This window comes from Suncus etruscus, chromosome 2 (assembly GCF_024139225.1).
Source record: "Suncus etruscus isolate mSunEtr1 chromosome 2, mSunEtr1.pri.cur, whole genome shotgun sequence".
NCBI classification, from domain to species: Eukaryota; Metazoa; Chordata; class Mammalia; order Eulipotyphla; family Soricidae; genus Suncus; species Suncus etruscus.
In genome coordinates this window covers 2,032,233-2,051,905 of record NC_064849.1, presented here as the reverse complement: position 1 = coordinate 2,051,905, position 19,673 = coordinate 2,032,233, and the positions used below count along the sequence as shown (strand labels likewise).

At 57.4% G+C, this 19,673-nt stretch overlaps 2 protein-coding genes across 2 annotated transcripts in view; one reads left to right on the top strand and one right to left on the bottom strand.

Annotated features, from left to right (window-relative positions):
- The window catches only part of CLIP1 (CAP-Gly domain containing linker protein 1), a 315,265-nt gene that overhangs the window by 206,793 nt on the left and 88,799 nt on the right, over positions 1-19,673 (top strand). The gene's annotated exons all lie outside the window — the stretch shown is intronic.
- On the bottom strand, positions 2,166-18,755 carry BCL7A (BAF chromatin remodeling complex subunit BCL7A). The gene is made up of 6 exons (XM_049767875.1): positions 18,655-18,755; positions 12,761-12,842; positions 10,116-10,212; positions 7,619-7,780; positions 4,198-4,316; positions 2,166-3,673 (listed from the first exon to the last, which is right to left on the bottom strand). The coding sequence occupies exons 1-6, from the start codon at positions 18,744-18,746 to the stop codon at positions 3,602-3,604; spliced, it is 624 nt and encodes a 207-aa protein (XP_049623832.1). The 5' UTR covers positions 18,747-18,755; the 3' UTR covers positions 2,166-3,601.

The window sequence follows — 19,673 nt, the reverse complement described above, 5'->3', positions numbered from 1 at the left end:
AACACCCTACCACTGTGCTATCTCTCCAGCCTCACCTGGTGTTACTCTTGGCTCTGCACAAAGGAATCTCTCCTGGCGGTGCTCGGGGACCCTACTAGGAGGCAGGGAATGGAACCCCAGTCAGCTGCACGCAAGGCTGGTGCACTTCCCACTGTCCTACTACCCTGGCCTGCTGCTAAGGCTCCCACAGCACCTGAAGCCTGGGTGCTCCTGCGTGCCACCCCCTGGCCGCTTCCCACCCTTCTATCCTGGAGAGAATCAGTTTCCACCCCTCACCCCAGGGTCCTCACCTCCCCTTCCCCAAACTCCCAGCCCACCTCCCTGCCTCTCGGAGGTTACAGGGTACTGGATCTACTCTGCTCTCCTCAGGACTATACCCCATGGCCAAGAGAACCGAGGGAGCAGATCTGGGGCTGGCAGAAGGGGGTATCTGTTAGGGAGAGCCAATGAGAACAGCTCGGGCACACAGCGTGTGGGCAGGGACCTGACATTGGTCTTTTATGGTCAGGTAAGCAAGGCATGTCGGGTTTGTTTGGTCAGACTGAACTTTCCGTATCTGGAAGGGAGTCTCCGAGCAACCAACCCTACTGGAAACAAAGCATGTTAGAAGGAACTGGGGTGTGGAGCAGGCCAGAGGGAATAGAAGAACTCTCCAGAAGGAGAAGCGTGTCCCAGGCCCAGAAAGTTCCATTTACCACAGCCCCCACGCAGCCTTCAGTTAACATGGAGTTGGATTCAGTGCTGAGTCTATGCTCTTTGGGCGAACATATGTGCATGGGATGGTGGAAGGGCGGCTCAAATTCTTTTTTTTTTTTTTTTTTTTTGGTTTTTGGACCACACCCGGTGATGCTCAGGGGTTACTCCTGGCTATGCCACAGAAGTCGCTCCTGGCTTGGGGGACCATATGGGACACCGGGGGATCGAACCGCGGTCCATCCAAGGCTAGCGAAAGGCAGGCACCTTACCTCTAGCGCCACCGCCCGGCCCCGAGGCTCAAATTCTACCCCAGACCCCCATTCATCTACCCACAACCATTAGCACTACGGGGTATGTTTCCAACCCTTGGACCTGCAGACCCGTAGAGGCAGCCTCACTGCGACTCCCCAATATCGAGGGGTTGAGAGGGTGAAGAGCACATGACTGAAAATCTTTTATTTTCTGAAATGGAACCATTGTACATTGTACAAACCATATCTACTGATGGAATAAATAAGTGAAAAAAATCAGACTGCTGTACAACACACCAAAAACAAAATAAAACCAAAAAAACGAGAAGAATAACCAAACTCCTAAGAGGGAAAATGAAACAAAACAAAAACATAACAAAACAAAACACAATCAGGTAACTGGGGGAAAGAAAAAAAAATAAAGATCTTTCTACCTCTAATCAGGTCCTTGACTGCGATGGATATTCCAAAGCATGACATCACTTGTGGGGGGCCGTGCCCTTGGACGGGCCTAAGTGCCAGCACTGCGGAGTGTGGCCGCAACCTGCAGAACATGCGGAGGGGACAAGTTCGCCCCAGAGCCCTTAGGCGTGAAGCCTGGTGTCCGGGAAAGCGAATCACTGGGTCCCTGCCTGTGGCATGGGCCAGGTCTTAGATTCATGGTGGGAAAAAGGGGGTGTGGACTTGGGGGCAGCAGCTCCCTGGGTGTGCTGCTGGGTGTGGGGGAAGCATATCTGGATTTCTGTCCTCAATCCGCATGGGAGGCCTTGGGGGCCGGTTGGGTTGGGCCCAGAGGCCCACAGTTCCCCCACCACCACCCACAGGCACTTCAGAGGAAATCAAATGGCAGCCTGGGGGGATTACCTCCCCCACTTGTCGCCTCCCCAGGCCTCTCAAGCTGCCGCAGACATCGGGGTGCAGACCCTCAACTGTCCAGTCGGCCTGGCGTGTGTGTATGTGTGTGTGTGTGTGTGTGTCTCCATGTGTCTGACCCTCAGCCGCCTTGTTTCCTGAAAACAACTGAAAGTGGACATCCATGTTCAGTCTTCCTGGTGGTGTTCTGCTTCAGAGGAGAAAGTTCCAGAAGTCGAGGGTCCAGAGGTGAGGCCGCCGGGAGCAAGCGACCTGTCTGAGGTGGGAGCGGAGCTGTTGGTGGCAGAGGGAGGATCCTCACTTTTGTGAGAGAAACCTTTCGGCCTCGCCAACCTCAAGATGCTCAAAAAAGAGTTTTTTATTCCTTATTTCAGGAGACTTTTTTTTTTTTTTTTTGCATGAGGTATTTGAAATTCAGGAACATTTTGATTCTTCTCGAAGTGCAGGAAATAGACTGGCTCCCTTCCAAAAACAAAAAAAGAAAATTAAAGAAAAGGAAAAAAAGAAAAGAAAAAAAAGAACAGTAATAATCGATGCCACACCCTTGGAAACTGAGGAAGCCGAGATCTGGCAGAGGTTTCCCGTGGAAGGAGGCCAGGAGAGTCGCAAGTCCAAGGTGGTACCTGAAGATACACCAATGAGCAAACCACACCAAAGCTGCGCCCCCCGGCCCCCAACTCTAAGGGGGGAACTGGGGCTCCAGTGTGCAGCCACAAAAGCTTCCAGTACAGTCACGAAAGCTTGAGGAAAAAGGGCTGAGATCCATGGAGTCCCAAGGAATTAAGAGCAAAGCAGACTCCGGGATCCAGCAGGACGACGTCTGTCTGTCTGTCTGTCCGCCTGCTTGCCTGTCCAAAGGCCCTTCAGGGCCTGTAAGGGGGGCCGAAGCTCCTCTTCTCCTTGTCTTCCTGCGAGGTGCAAAGCCTCAGCCCAGGGCCTGGTCTGCCCATGGGAACCCGGCAGGCCCGCAGTGGGGTGTCCTGGGGGTGGGAGCTGAAGCCGCTGTGGGCCCCGGGTTGGGCCAGGGCCAGCTGCAGAGGCAGAAACCAAGCTGGGCCCTGGTCCTTGGTGGTGTGGTGGTGGGGGTCAGTCTCCCCAGCCCTTTAAGAGTCCTCAGGAGACAGCCTTGAAGCCAGTGTCCAGAGGGATGGAAGAAACTGATCCAGAACATTCTATAGGCTCTGCTCCATTTGCAGGAGTCTGAGATGTCTCCCCCTCTCTGGGGGGGGGGGTATGTGTCCTGACATCAGAGACCCCCCCCTTAACCCCAAGCTTGGGGATCAGCTGACTGAGGTGGGGGGGGGGCCACTCCCCCTAGAAACACGACCCAGCGGGCACTTTTGCAAAAGGACCAGAGAAAACATGCCAGAGGTCACCTCAAGGGCACAAGGCACAAAAAAAGAAAGCGGAAGGACGGGTGGGGGGGACAGTGAGGAGCCCCGACAAGAAGTGGGGTCCCAGCGGGCACCCCCCCTAATAGCCTCTACCGTCCGACAAAGATGTGGGGGACAAACACAGCAGCAACACAAATGGTGGGGGGAATCTTGGCTTCCAGGTCGGCGTGGACCCTCCTGAGTTGCCGCCCGCTAGCCCTGCCTGGGTCCCGGCCAGCCATGAGTTCGCGCTTCGGTGAGTGTCCGTGACAGGCGGTGGCGGGGGGCCGGGGCCTCTGGGGTTCGCACTTGGTCAAAGCAGAGGGTTAGTAATTCTGTTGGCCCGGGTGGGAGAGAGGGCGCTGTTCTGGGTGCGGCCCATGGGCACGGGTGCGAGGGGCCCGGCGCCTACATTTCATCAGCGCTGGGCTGCGAAGGTTCCAGTTTCACCTTTTTAAAGGGCGGTGCCCCTTCCAGGTCCTGTTGGGTGGGGGAAAGAATGCAGACAAGTAAATGAGCCTTGGGTTTGCCCAAGACTGTGACTACTTGGCCACCTCGAAGCCCCCATCTACCAAGGGGCAACAAACGTGCGACCTGGATCAAGTTCTGAGGTCACCTCTGAAGGAGCCTGAACCAAACCTGGGCGTCCTGGGGATTGGCATTTGCTGAAGGTTATTCTGGGCACTGGGCCCAGCTCATCATCAGATTTCTTCGAAAGCTCCAGAAAATGGTTCAAAAGCCAGGGAAGAGGGCGGGACAGGCTGAGCACAAGTTCTGTGTGCAAGAGCCCTGGTTCCACACTCCCAATACTGCCAGAAGTGGCCCCTGAGCACTGATCCTGGAGCAACCACCAAGCCCCACTGAGTGGAACAAGGGACGGCTCAGCCATTATCCTTTTTCCCCAGCCCGATGCCAGATAAATGGAAGCACAAACCATGAGTCTCCCGGCCCCCGATGGCCCCAGGCTGCCTCCTGCTCCCACCCCATGCCCGCACCAGAGGCACCTGAGAGATCGCTGGCGTCTCTGTGGCCAGCCCTGTGTCCCCTGATGGCTGCCGCTCCGCCTTCTCGGAGCTGTTCGAGTGTTCCACGGAGGATTGAGAATTCTGCTCGTCAGCAGCATCTGGAGGCAAAATAAAAAAAAAAAAATGGCTAAGAGATGTGCCTGGGAGCAGGAGAGATAGCACAGTGGTAGGGTGTTTGCCTTGCATGTGTCTGACTCTACACGAACCCGGGATCGATTCCCGGCATCCCATGTGGTCCCAGGGCCTGCCAGGAGTAATTTCTGAGTGCAAAGTCAGGAGTAACCCCTGAGCACCGGATCAAAAAAAAAAGGGGGAAAAAAAAAGAAGTTGGTTAGTGATGTGCCTGAGCAGGGAGGGAAAGAGGGAGCCGTGAGGTGAGATGGGGGTGCCGGGGAAGTGTGGGGAATTTGAAGGGGCCCTCCCCTTCTCTGGGCTCCTGCGGTGACCCCTGTTTGACACACATGTCCCCCCTACCCCCCGCTGGACAGAGCCTGCACTAGCCAGAGCTGAGTGAGCAGCCAGGCATCTCTCCCAACATGGGCATTAAAAATATTACTATTCCCTGCAGGATCCAGGACACCCAGAGAAAGGGAGGCAGAGACTGCCCCGAGGACCGAGTGGCATGTCTGGCATTCGGGAGGCCAGAATCGAGCCAGCATTGCATAATTCTGAGACCTGTCAGGCGGATCTTTAATCACTACAGCCAGACCCCCAGGAAGTCACATCATTAGTAAGCATTTTCAGATTTCATTTTATTTGACACTTTTTTTGGTTTTGGATTTTGGGACACACCCGGCATTGCTCAGGGGTTGTTACTCCTGGCTCTGTACTCAGAAATCGCTCATGGCAGGCTCAGGGAAACCATATGGGATGCCAGGGAATGAACCCATGTCCGTCATGGGTTGGCAAGGCAAATGCCCTACTGCTGTGCTGTCTCTCCAGCCCTATTTGACACATTTTTTGGTTTGTTTTTTGGGTCACACCCGGCAGCGCTCAGGGGTTCCTCCTGGCTCCACACTCAGAAATTGCTACTGGCAGGCTTGGGGGACCTTGCATGCCTTCTGCATGCAAGGCAAATGCTCTAACCTCCATGCCATCTCTCCGGCCCCCTGCCACTTTATTTTTAAGTTATTAACACCATCTGGCAGTACTTAGGACAAGCAGTGTGTGTGTGTGTGTGGGGGGGGGATGGTTGTCCCTGCAGTGCCAGGGATCGAAGCAGGGGGTCTCAGCATGTGAAGCAAATGTGGTGCCCTCCTGGCAGGGCTCAGGGGTCACATGGGATGCTGGGAGAAATTAACCCTGAATCGACCATGTGCCAGGTGAACTAATCTCTGTGTGGTTGCTCTGACTCCTGATCAGGTCCCCTGCTTTCCCAGGGGTGGTGCCAGCATCACAGGGCCCAAGTACTACCACATCCTGGGACGGTGGCATTGAACCTCCAGCCCCTGCTGGCCGAGGATTGCCAGGAACGGCTTGGGCACTGTTTGGGGCACTCCCATCGGTGAAGCGGCTATGCGACGGGCTGCAGTTTTCCCTCATGCCAAGGCACAACAATAGGCCTGGCCTCGGCCACTCCTTCTCTGCCCCACGGCAGCTCTGAGTCCCGAGTAAGTGCCAAGGGGGCCGGGAAGTTTATAAAGTCCCCATAGGGAAATCGATTGCCCCACCATTGAGTCCATGGGGCGCCTGGAGCACCGGGGCTGCGCTCAGCTGGGAACTGATTTCCCAGGGCCTAAATTTAGTGCAGGGAGCTGGGCCTGAGTCCTGGAGTCCTGCAGCACACAGTAAACAAGTTCAGTAAAAGGTCAGCCTGTAGAAAGCCAGGCCGGGTGCTGGGGGGGGGGGGGTGGTCACTGATGTGGGGTGATGGACACCAGGACCTACAATCCCTCCCCATGGCTGAGTTTCTACAGCCCCCTTGCTCCCAATGGGGAGACAGACCCGGGAGAAAGCAGAGGGCAGGAAGGAAGTCAGATGGACCTCCCTGACTCAGAGCCCCCAGCACCTGGAAGACGAGGAGCAGTACCAGACTGTGCACGTCTGTGAGTCTGTGAGACCTCTGGTCTCAGTGTGTTCCAAGGGACAACTTGTCCCTTCCATGCAGACATTTCTAGGGTCACAACTGGGGCTTCGAGGGGCCACAGCGATAGCACAGCAGTAGGGCATTTGCTCTGCTTTGCATGCGGCTGACTCAGGATGGACATGGGTTCGATCCCAGCATCCCATATGGTCTCCCAAGCCAGGAGGAAACCCTGAGCACTGCGGGGTGTGGCCCCAAAACAAACAACTGAGGCTTTGGCAGGCACCTAGTGAGGGAGACTCAGGGAAGCCCTGAGATGAGACACATAGCCTCATCCATACCCCTCCAGAGCCATGTGCACCCCAAGATGAGACAGCACCCCTCTAGGGCCGAAACTGCTTCCTACCATCAGCCTGTTCTGTATAGTGACCAGCGACGGCATGTCTGACAGTCCTGAAGTAGGGGCCAGAATGGAGCTACATGGCTGACCTGGGCCCTGTGGGGCCAGTAATCATGCCAGAACTGGCGCACACAAGCTTTCTGACCTGCACTCTTTCCCTGACACCCCCCAACCCAGAAAAATGCTGGCAGCCCCACAATCCACTTTCAAACGCCCCTAAAAAGAACGTTTACAAAGGAAAGCACCCAAGAGACTGGGATGAGGCACCAGCCTCAAAACTTTTCTTTTTTCTTTTATTTCTTTATTTAATTCATTTTCTCCCTCCCTCCCCGCTTCCTGGAGCCAAACCCGGCAGCACTCGGGGGCTCGGGGGTTACTCCTGGCACTGTTGGGGACCATATGGGATGCCGGGAATCAAACCTGGGTCCGTCCTGGGTCAGTTGTGTGCAAAGCAAATGCCCTACCACTGTGCTATCACTCTGGCCCCATTCATTTTCTTCCTTTTTTTCCTTTCCTTCCTATGTTGTCTTATGGGCCTGGAGGACCCTATGAGATGCTGGGGAACGAACCCAGGTTGGCTGCGTGCAAGGCAAGTGCCCTCCCGCTGTGCTATCGCTTTGGCCCCCCAATTTTTTCATGTCCAGAGTTCACAGGGCCAGGGACACACTCCATCCAAGTAGAGACTTGTCCTGCATGTCTGCGGCCCAAACAGACAACAAGGACCCAAAAACTCAAACTAAACAAACACGAACAAAGGAGCCACTTCCACCCCCACAGCTGCTGACCCAGAAGAGACTGGCCAGTGACTGGGCCTAAGAGGTCCCTCCGTGGCAACCACTGAGCCCCTGGGATCCCACCCAGGGCCTGTGTCACCCAGATGCTCTGGATGGCCCCTCGTGTGCGTGTTGCATCCAAGAACCTTCGAAGATCCTCTCCCTGTGCCACCCATCCCTCAGGTACCCCCTGAGGGCTCCTACCTTCCACCCCAGGGAGCTCCTTGCCCTCGGCTGGTGCCTCGTCCATCTTGGCCTCACCATCCCCAGGGGCCGCGCTGGGCTCGGGCGCTGGGCTCGAGTTCCGGCTGTTCTCCAGCTTGACAGGGGAGGCGTCGGCAATGGAGCTCTGGCTGCTGTTGTCATCTGCGGGGCAGAAGCAGCGATGAGGCTGGGGGCAGACTGGAGGGCAGACGGGAACCCTGGACCGGGACCTGGCTAGGGGATCCGGGTGTCCGGAGACCAAGACAGGACGCAGCACGAGGCCACAGCTGGGCTAGAGTCATGGCCCGTGCATCTCTCCGGAGCTGGTCGAGCCTCCCAACACCAGAGCAGGTGAAAAGCTTGGACGGTCATGCCTTGGAGGGGCACCAGGCCCAAACCAGGAGAGATGAAAGGAGTCTGGGAGGGGCACAGAGGGCAAGAGGGGGCAGTGCCAGACAGGGCAGGTGCTTCGCATGGGGGCCCAGGGTTTCACCCTGACACACAGACGGTCAGGCTTTCAGATACAGACACGCTCATATTCATTTTTAATTTTTATTTAGTTATTTATTTGGTTTTTGGGCCACACCTCGTGACACTCGGATTATTCCTGGCTATGTGCTCAGATATTGCTCCAGGCTTGGGGAACCATCTGGGACGCCGGGGATCGAAACCAGATCCGTTCTGGGTCAGCCTCGTGCGAGGCAAACGCCCTCCCGCTGTGCTCTCACTCAGACACATAGGCACAATCACACACATTCAGACAGACACACATTCAGATATATACATCCAGATATACATTTAGACAAACACACAAACATTCAGAGACACAAGAGAAGCACACGGTCAGAAAACACAAAACTTGGACCCGGAGAGATAGCACACGGCGTTTGCCTTGCAAGCAGCCGATCCAGGACTTAAGGTGGTTGGTTCGAATCCCGGTGTCCCATAAGGTCCCCCGTGCCTGCCAGGAGCTATTTCTGAGCAGACAGCCAGCAGTGACCCCTGAGCACTGCCGGGTGTGGCCCAAAAACAAAAACAAAAACAAACAAAAAAAAGAAAACACAAAACTTGAGACCGGAGAGATAGCATGGAGATAAGGCGTTTGCCTCGCAAGCAGCAGGTCAGTGGTTGGAATCTCGGCATCCCATATGGTCCCCTGAGCTGCCAGGGGTGATTTCTGAGCATAGGGCCAGGAGTAACCCCTGAGCGCTGCCGGGTGTGCCCCAAAAACCAAAAACCAGAAAAAAAAAAAAAAAAAGAAATCACAAAACACACATACACACAGTGGACAATAGAGAGCTTGGGCCATGCATACCTGCCACACTGATCTGAATGTGGTGGCCAATGGTGATGGTCTGAAGCAATGGGGGTGGGGTGAGGAGAATGTCTGTCTGGCCGCAATTGGGAACTGGGGAGCAGGAGTGTGTCCCCTGGGCCCCACTGGACATGGGAATAGAGTTGTGGGGACATGAAACAGACCTGAGACTGTCTCTAGCCCAGGGAACTGACAGGGACTAGATGCCCACAGACCCCATATGGAGCCTCTCAATGGCTCTATCCGTGGAAAGAGAAGAAAAATCACGTCCCCTGGTACTAGGGAACCTGGCAGCAGAGGTGGGTTCTGGGCATAAGCCCCTCATCTGGAATCTCCCGTTTTGGTTTTTTTTTTTGATTTTCAGGCCACAGCCAGCGGGGCTCAGGGGTTACTCCTGGCTCTGTGCTCAGGAATCACTCCTGGAAGGCTCAGGGGACCTTGTGGGATTCCGAGGATCGAACCTAGGTCGGCCACATGCCAGGCGAATGCTCTCTCCACTGTGCTCCCACTCCAGCTCCTATCTAGACCCCTTTTGTGGGCACAGTCAGGTAAAGCCTCCCCTTGTGACACTTGTCAAAATCATAATCTCACTCTTCTCTGGAGCGACGAGGCCATTTCCACCCAATGGCGGGGGTCAGAGACAAGACACGCTTATGACCACGCAAGCCGCCACCATCCCTGTGGAAGTGGAGGGGAAACTGAGTCCCAGGCTGGTCTGCCCAGGGTCACCCCCACTCAGACATCCGCTCTTGGCAATCTGTCACCACTGGCACCCCAGAACTTCCAAAAGAATGAAGCTATGTGGGGGCAGGGGATCCCCTCTTAAGAGAGGCTTGGTGGGGCTGTAGCGATAGCACAGTGGGCTTGTATTGCACACGGCCAACCTGAGTTTGATTCCCAGCATCCATATGGTTCCCCTGTGCGTCGCAAGGAGTGATTTCTGAGCACAGAGCCAGGAGTAACCCCTGAGCATCACCAGGTATGTTCCCCCAAAATGAATCTACCAAAGAGAAATAAGTCAAATGAATCAAAGCAAAGAGGAAATGGAAAATTATGTCCATGTATGTCAGGTCTTGGAGAAAAAAAGCACAAATTTACCCATGGTCAAGCCCTCCCTTCAGCCCCCCACTTTGTGTGTGGTGGAAGGTTTTACTCCATCCTGACCCCCTGCCCAGTGCTCACCGTGCATGTCCATCATGCCTGGGGAAGAGCTGTTCTCCGGGGTGGTCACCTCTGAGCCACACTTCTCGTCTTTGCCCTTTTTCTTGTTCTTGTTTTTCTGGAGCAGAAAACAAAGGAGGAGCTAAGTCACTCAGATGTGTGTGTTCGTCCACCCAGACCCTCGGGGCCTGGTCGGGAAGATGTGCTCAGCCCTGAGTCCTGTGTCACCGTGGGTCCCCTGTTCCTGTCCCCAGGGGAACCTCCACCTTCTCGAGGTACAAGCAGCGTTCTCCAGCCCCGACGCCATTCGGCTGCTGGGGCGATCGAGACTGAGGGGAATCAGCAATGAGGGACTGAGGGGTCAGCGATGGTAGAGACTGAGGACCGTGAGCAGTCCCACAACCGTGGGCCATGGGTGTCCTGGCATGAAGGTGTAAAAAGGTCATTTTGTGCGTCAGGTTCCAGGTTTTATGGGTGGGAAAGACCAGGAAGGAAGTGAGTTGTTGTCAATCTCAGAGCCAAGAGTCTCGTGAAATAAGGAGTTTATGCTCCAAAGGAGGTGCAAACAGAGAGGAGAGGGCAGCCCTCCTGGGCACACCTGGCAGGATCTCAGAGTAACCTATGGAAAGATTTTGGGGTCCCCAGTCTCTCTTACTTCGTGGCACGTGCCAAGAGCACTGCTGTTGATGGTGAAGAAAAGATAAATGTGAATTAACCTAACTTAAAAAAAAAAACAAACAATAGTGGGCCCGGAGAGAGAGCACAGCGGCGTTTGCCTTGCAAGCAGCCGATCCAGGACCAAAGGTGGTTGGTTCGAATCCCGGTGTCCCATATGGTCTTCCGTGCCTGCCGGGAGCTATTTCTGAGCAGACAGCCAGGAGTAACCCCTGAGCACCGCCGGGTGCGGCCCAAAAACCAAAAAAACAAAAAACAAAAAACAAAACAAAACCAAAAAAAAAACAATAGAGGCTGGAGTGATAGCACAGCAGTAAGGCGTTTGCCTTGCATGCGGTCGACCCAGGATGGACTCGGGTTAGATCCCCAGCATCCCACATGGTCCCCCGAGTCTGCCAGGATTGATTTCTGAGCACAGAGCCAGGAGGAACCCAAGTGCTGCTGGGTGTGGCCCTGAAACAAGCAAACAAACAAAAGGGCCAGAGAAATAGTTCAGTTAAGTCACTTGTCTTATAAATGGCTGAGCCTGGTTCATTCTCGGCCTCCTGTATGGTCTTTAGAGCCCCACCAGCTAAGATCCCTGAGTCAGCCTTGAGCACCATCAGTTGTGGCTCAAAAACCAAAACTAAAACCAAAAACTGAAAACCAACAGGGCGGGAGAGATACTACAGTTGGCAGGGAAGGCACCTCCCTTGCACGTGATCAACCCGGGTTTGATCCCCGGCATCCCATAGAGTCCCCTGAGCCCTGCTAGGAGTGATCCTGAGTGAAGGGCCAGGAGTAACCCCTGAGCACCACTGGGAAGGGCTCCACACACACAAACAAAAACAAGTAAACTCGGAAGCACTACGAAGGCAGAGTGCTTCCTCTACAATGCAGATAGATTCCTGGGAGCAGCAGTGGCTGGGATGGGGCCCAGGAACCTGCATTCCGCATCAGGAAATCCCCCCACCCCACCCAGGACGGAGGCTCAGCCAGAACTGGCACCTGCCTCCCGGAACCCAGAGCTGGGGGATCAGAGCCTGAGCTGTGCCCGCTAGATGTGGGGTGTCCTCAGAATGAACATCCGCCACGCCCCTGGGCTCAGCAGAAGGTGCAGACACCGCCGCACCCCAAAACCTAAGTTACTGCTCTGCCAGGGAGGCCCCCTGTTCCACCGAAGGGGGGCGAGAGGGAGGAGTCCACTCCCCACCAGTGCTCCGCCATCTCCGTGACAGCCCAAACAGCCCGTTTTTTCCTCCCCATCACAATCTACTCGGCACGTCCCCGACGTCTGCTTCATGCGATTCTATAATTATCTTCCCCGGCGAGATTATAAATTCCTTGAGAGCGGGGACCGTTTTCCCAGGCACCTAATGACAAGCGAGGCAGATGGGTGGCCCCATTCCATGTTCCCACCGCACCAAGGCTCCTCAGTGGCTCTGGGGGACCCCAAACAGAGGGGCAGCAACAGTTCAGCCTGGCACAGAGGTCACAGAAAGTAGCCGGACAGAAGAGCCTACGAGTTCGAACAGGCCTCACTCCCCCCCTCCCCAAATGTAAGGGGTCTGAGAGCACAGCAGTAGGGCATTTGCCTTGCATATGGCCAACCTGCAACAGACCCAGGTTCGATCCCCGGCATCCCATATAGTTCCCTATGCCTGCCAGGAGCGATTTCTGAGTGCAGACCATGAATAGCCCCTGAGCGCTGCCGGGTGTGGCCCCAAAACCAAAACCAAAAAGCAAACAGTCCCCCCAAGATAGACCACCTTTGGGGGCGATGGCCGGCCTGCCACACAGCACCCGCCAAAAATAAAAAGGCCTGCTGGGGGCCACCAGTAGGGATTTGGGCTGGAAACAGGAGCAACTGGGGCTCAGCCGGGGGCGCCCCCTAGCGGCCAGGAGGTGACCAGACTACAGGCCAGGCCACACCACTGAGACAGGCTGCAGGGCCCCCTGGTCATAGCTGCTAGGGGTCTGGGAAGGGGCAGGACCATCCCCCATATACTCACGTCGTCAACCTTGGGCTCGGTCACGGGAACCCACTTGTAGATCCTCAGGGACGTGTCTCCTACAGTCACCCACTTCTTCTCCCTGCGGGGACGAGGAAGGGCCGTTAACAGGGCGGACAGGAGCCGGCTGCTGCCTTGGAGTGCGGAGAGGGGTGCAGCCCACACCTTGAGAGTCTGGCTGGTGGGGCTGGATCCCCACAGAGGGACAATGTGAAGCCCCAAGACAGAGCCAGAAGTTTAGGGAGGCCCTAGATTCGGGCAGCCCAGCATGGACACCCTGACGCTGCCAGAGTGAGAGGCGGCTGGGGTGCCCCGAGCCCTTCACGCCTTGGTTCTGAGACGGGAATGTCTCAGTCTGCCCATAGCCACACCTGAAATAAGGGGGTCAGGTTGGGCTAATGTGGGGAGCAGGGCACCCTAGAGAGGGAGAGAGGGAGAGAGAGAGAGAGAGAGAGAGAGAGAGAGAGAGAGAGAGAGAGAGAGAGAGAGAGAGAGAGAGAGAACCAGCTCCCCTGTCATTCCCTGCAGCAACACCCAACTAGGCCATGACAGAAGTGGGGAGGGGGTGTCTGTCTGGTGCCTGCAAAGCATGGGAGGAGGAAACTGTGGACTCAGGGGTTCACACAAGGAACAAGAACCCCTAGAACAGTGACCCAGAGTTGCATGTTCCTGGCACTATGCTCAAGAATTACTCCTGGTTCTGGTATACCAGGGACCCAACCCGGTTGGCTGCGTGCACAGCAGGTCCCGTCTGCTGGGCTGTCTCTGTGGCTTTGTGACTTCTGGCTCCCCCACCCCTACCCCGCCCGCAGCATGGGGTCCTCCCCTCCGATGGAGGGACATATTATGGATCGCCAGCACCCCCTGGGAACTGGATACTCACCAGCTGGCCCAGACTGGCCCCTCCCCTTCCTCACCACCACTTTAGGCCTTTCTAGTAGGCAACTGGGTTGGAGGTACCAGCCCCTCTTAGCTGGCAGATCCTGGGCCTTGAGAAGGTCTTTTATTTTGGCTTTTGGGCCACACCTGGTGCTGCTTAGGCTTTACCTCTGGCTCTGCACTTACAGGAACATTCCTAGAAGCGTTCAGGGAACCAGACGAAATGCCGTCGATCACACCCAAATTGCCTATGTGCAAAGCAAACAAATGCCCTACCCACTGTACCATCTCTCTGGCCCCAGGAAGGCCTTTCTGGGGGGACATGGGGCCTAGGTCAGCAGCCTCCACCAATCCTACCACCACCCAGGAAAGCCACATAGCCTCGGTTTCACTCCCTCCGATGCACTCAAGACTCAGTCAAGCATCGCAGAAAAGGGCACAGAGGACAGAGCGAGGCCCAGGAAGGCTTGTCACGAGTCCCAGTCACACAACAGGGGAGACACCAGCCCTGGGCCTGCAGTCCTCCTGCGGCTCATCCTTCTTGGAAAGTGGGGCCCAGGGAACATGCACCAGGGGCCTGCCGCACCTAGCAGGTCCCGAGTTAGACCCGTGACATAGCTTCCTGCAGTCCAGGGCCGGACACAGCTTCCTGCAGGCAGCAGCCAGGCTGGGCCCCACAGGCACACGTGGGAGGACTGGGTAGGTGTCCCCTCCCTTCAGCAGCACCCCCAAATTATACACTCCCAAGGCATTTCTAGATGTGGACACAGACCAGCCACCAACACAGGGAAGAGCACTGAGCTCTCATGAGAAACTGGCTTCTCTCCACCCCAGGGGCAGAGACAAGGACCCCCAAACAGGCTGATGGGACTCCCCCCCTTAGCCACAGGGGAGAGACAAGATGAAAAACAGGATCCACGGACAGGCTGGTGGGACCCAGCTCACCCTCACTCACCCCAGGGAGACACACATAGCCCATTGGGATGGGATTTCACAGACCTACTGTGGGATTGTGGGGGGCCTAGCAGAACTCCCCAAACCCACCCCAGAACACTTCCGCATCAAGGTATCAACATGCAAGCAACAGTCTCGTTTTATCTGGACCACATGAAAATTAAAAATTGTGAATCAGGGCCGGAGAGATAGCACAGAGGTAGGGCGTTTGCCTTGCAAGCAGCTGATCCAGGATGGATGGTGGTTTGATTCCCGGCATCCCATATGGGCCCCTGTGCCTGCCAGGAGCGACTTCTGAGTGCAGAGCCAGGAGAACCCCTGAGTGCCTCTGGGTGTGGCCCGAAACCCCCAAAAATGTGAATCAGGGGCCAGAACAATAACATGGTGGAGAGGCCCTTTGCCTTGAACATGACTGACCCAGGTTCGATCTCCGACATACCATATGATCCCTCAACCTTTCCAGGAGCGATTCCTGAGCACAGAACTCAGAAGCAACCCCTAAGTGCTGCCAAGTATGGCCCAAAAATAAAACAAAAGAACAAACAAACATGTTCCGAACTGAAGGAGCTTATACTCCTCTTTTTTCTTTTTTTTTTTTTTTTTTTTTGGTTTTTGGGCCACACCCGTTTGACGCTCAGGGGTTACTCCTGGCTATGTGCTCAGAAATCGCCCCTGGCTTGGGGGAACCATATGGGACGCCGGGGGATCGAACCGCTGTCCGTTCCTTGGCTAGCGCTTGTAAGGCAGGCACCTTACCTCCAGCGCCACCGCCCGGCCCCTAAAGGAGCTTATACTCCTCAATCTCCCTCAGGATGAGGCTCTGGGATACTCCAAACAGTAGAGACTAGACACCTAGCACTCTGGTACCCCACAACGAGACATGAATAACTGCTTCTTTTCTTTCTTTTCAGCCATTAGGCCGTGCTTGGGGGTTGCTCCCAGTGGTGCTTAGAAGAACACCATGATGTGTTGGGGGAACAAACCAGGGGCCCCTGCCCGTGCTCCTGCCCTGTAAGTATCGGATGGTCCCACAGCCTCCCTTCCACTCTCCTGAGCCCACGTCTCTCCTCAGGGACATTTTGGGGTCCTTTCACCGAGCTCTCACTCTCACCCACTTCTCAGGGCTGGGCACAGCACTTCGAGGGCTGCAGTTGGTATGACCCAGGGGGGGAGCCCCAAGATTTGCAGGAGTTCCCTGAACTTAGGGAGGCCCCAGCTCCGGGCCCTGATGGCAGTCCTGGAAGGGACAGGCCTTTGTCTCCCCCACTCTGACTGAGGGGCTCCTCACCAAGTGGCAGGCAGGCCAGGGCCTACCCATGTCTGGCCCAGGTTCCCGTGGGGGTCCCAACTGCTGTGTTTTCTGGAGTTGGGGCGACATGAATGGGTAGAACTGGCAGAGAGAAGGGTTTCAGGGGTCATGGGGTGAAAGGTCATCCTCAGTGCCCCCCAAAGTGACCATGGCCAGACCCCTCTTTTCTGCAGACCAACTACAGACTAGCCCACTCAGCCCACCACACCACTGGCGGGTGAAAGCAAGCCCCGAAACTGCAGGAGACGGCGCACAACGAAGGTATTTTTAAACCCAATGTGGCCGTTTATTTGAAATTCAAATGCAACTGTCTTTCGCTGTTGCTGCACTTGCTAAATCTGGCGGCCCTGAGGATGTCGCACGGGCCACGGGCTAGGGGACAGTCCACGTCATATTACGCCATGTGCTCAGCCCAGGACGAAGGCACAAGGATGGGAACACACAATTACTGGGGGGTTGGGGAGCCCTGGAGAAGTCTTTTTTTTTTGGTGTGTGTTTGTTGTTTAGGCCACACCCAGCAGTGCTCAGGGCTTACTCCTGGCTCTGTGCTCAGGAGTCACTCCTGGAGGTGCTCTGGGGACCCTATGGGATGCTGTGGGATCGAACTCAGGTCAGCTGCAGGCAAGGGAAGTGCCCTCCCCGCCGCGCTCCCTTTCTGGTCCTGAAATCCTTTTTATGGTTTTGTTTTGTTTTGGGGCCATACCCGGCAGCACTCAGGGGTTCCTCCTGACTCTTCACTCAGATATCACTCCTGGCAGGCTCAGGGGACACTATGGGATGGGATGCCGGGGATCGAACCTGGATCAGTCCCAGGTCAGCCCCATGCAAGCAAACGCCCTACCTACTCTGCTGTCACTCCGACCCCTGAAATCCTTTTTTTTTTTTTTTTTTTTTAACATTTCATTGCTAAAAAAGGAAAAAGAGACCAATCGAGTCACCATCCTGGTGACATATATGACTGCCCGCCCAGTGGGCCTCCTAGCACTCAGCAAGTGCCTCTAAGCCTGGGGGTCCTTGGAGACCCCCATGGTGTGGCCTGCATAGGCCAAGGAAGTCTCACAGTTGGCCAAGGTGACAGTGAGGGACTCAAAGCACACAGCCTGTCCTGGCGAGGGGGGGCATGGCCAGCGTTCCTCAACAGACCAGAGTGGACAGAGGATCAAAGTCAACCAAGGCAGCAGGCGGGGGGGGGGGGGGGCAGCACCCGCGTGTCCGTTTGTCCTGGGCAGAGCAGCTGCGAGGCCAGGTGTCTGGGAGCAGCTGCCAGGCCTGGGACCAGGGGAACCTGGGCCCCCCACGTATCTGTGCATCCAACTCCTGTCTCCTGACAGCTGGTGTGGGGGCATTGGGCAGGAGAACACCAAGCAGGTCGAGTGTTTCTGCCTTGCAGTGGATTCTGCCATATTTAAATGGCAGCTTGGGAGGGTCCCACTGGGCACCCCACTTATTAGGGGAGCCCCGGTACCTCCAGCACTCAGAGCCTCAACTTGGCACAGCCTCCCCTTCCCAGGGCCCTGACAATTCTTTGTCCCGCTGGAGCCTGCCCGGGCCCGGCTCGAGACCATCCATCCACCCGGCTGCAGTGGGAGCACGTGGGCTGAGAGTCCCCTCCGGCCTTTCTGTTCGGAAAGGCCAGTTCACTTGGGGGGGACCCTGCTCGGTGGCCGCCCGGGGCCGGAGGCACTCCAGCTCCCAACCCCGAGCCCCTTTCTCCAACCTCCTTCCATCAAGGGCAGCCTTGCTGGGAAGCAGACACTCGGCCAAGGACGCAGGGATGGGGGACCCCGCTGAAGCCGTGGGAAAAAAATAAAATAATAATTTTCAAAAAAGTTGAAATCTGGGCGCTGGGAGGAGTTTCCAAACAAGTCTGTCCTAAACCCCCAGAGGTGGCCAGACGGGTCAGCTCTGGCCTAGGAGACGCCTCGGACTCAGAGCCCCCTGCAAAAGAGGCCTGAAAGAAACAAACATAACAACAAAACAACAACAACAACAACAAAAGTCCAACCACCGTGTCCATGCCCACGAGGCCCCTCAGGGCTGGACTCGGGTGGCCGGAGAGACGGGCCCAGCCCAGGCCCCCAAAGCCGGCTGGGCTGGGACTCTGTGTTCCAAGAACAAAAAAGAAAGAGGGGGAAGGTGCCCCCCAAGCCAGGGCTGCTGGGGAGAGCGCCAGACGGGGTCCAGGGCCGGCTGGTGCGCCCCGGAACCCTCTCCACGCTGCTGGGGGGACGCGGGCTGGCCGGCGAGGGCGCACGGGCCTGGGGACCCCCAGGGCCACCGGGTCCTTCGCTCCCCTTCTCCAGGAGCTGCTCAAAGCGCTAAATTCAAACTCCGCGGACTCCAGGGCGCCGGGTCGGCACCGGGCCGGGTCCAGGCCAGGCCGGGGGGGGCCGGGGCACGGGAGGAGGAGGCCGGCGGCCTGCTCGGAGGCAGCAGCAGCAGCAGCACAATGGAGCCAGCCGTGCGCCCCGGCGCGCGCGGGAAGAGCCGCTCGCATGGGACTCGGAATGGCTTCTGGGCCCCCAGCAGGGCTGCGATCGGGGCTGGGGTTCGCCGGGATCGGAACCTGGGCCCCCGGAGCAGCTCCCCGCCGGCACCACCGCCTCCAGGTGGGCACCCGGCGCGCGCGCGCACCTCCCTGGGGATGGCGAGCCTGAGCCCAGCGTGGGGCCCGGCTCCCTCCCCGGCCTGGGCTCGGTCCCCGGCGGCCCCAGCTCGTCCCTCGTCCCCCCCGGCCGCCGAGCGAGCTCACCACTTGCGCACTTTCTCGATGGCCGCCATGACCCGCTTGATATCATCCTTGGCCCGGCTCCTGGTCTCGGCCCGAACCGAGCGGCCCGACATGGTGCTGACGCCGGGCAGGAGCGCACCGGCCAGCCGGGTCCCGCCTGCGCTCCTCGCCGCCCCGCTCCTCTCCGCCGCCCTCTGGCCGCCTCGCCGCCCGCCTTGCACGCATGCAAGCACGCACACACGCGCTCACTCACACACACACACACACACACACACACACACACACGCACACACACAAGCGCGCACGCACGCACACACAAAGCCCCAGCCTGGCCCAATGCGCAAGCGCCGCCGCCGCTTTGCGCCCAGGGGAGCCGCGCCTCCTCCAGGCCTTGGCCCCGGGGCGCCCCCGCCCGAGCCCCCCCGAGCTCCCCGAGACCCCCCGGGCTCCCCAAAGCGCCCCCGGACCCCCGATCGCTCGCCTTGCCCGCGCGCAACGGGACCCACTCACCACCACCCCGAGGCCGCAGGTGCCGGGGCTGCTTCCATGCGCCCTCCCTCCCGCACCCAGAACCCGGCGATCGGGGGGCCTGGGAGGCCTGGGAGGCGAGTGTCCGGCCGGCCCGAGCTGCTACGGGGGGCTTGGGGGCGATTTGGGGAGCTGGGAAGGGTCCCCGGCTCTCCAAACTTGGAGTGGAGGCGACGCGCAAGGATGGGCCGGAGCGCGGCCCGGCCTCTCCAGCCCACCCACGGGACCCCCCAAGAGTCTGGCGGGTCGGTTTCTTTGGAAAGAAGCCGGGTCGGGTCCACCCGGGTATTGGGGATCCCCGACTAGGCCCCCACCATGCGCTGGACAAGGCAAGGCGCCTCTCCAACAGACCCGGAGACTTCTGTTCCGAACCGAACCGCACCGCGATTTCAGCTTTAGCTGTTGTCCCTGCTGGGTTCCCAAGATCAAGCTCTGGCCCTCTGACAGATGCACTTGGTGCGCTCTCCTGGAGGGCCGGACCACCCTGGCGCCCCTTCTTGGGGCTGCTGAAT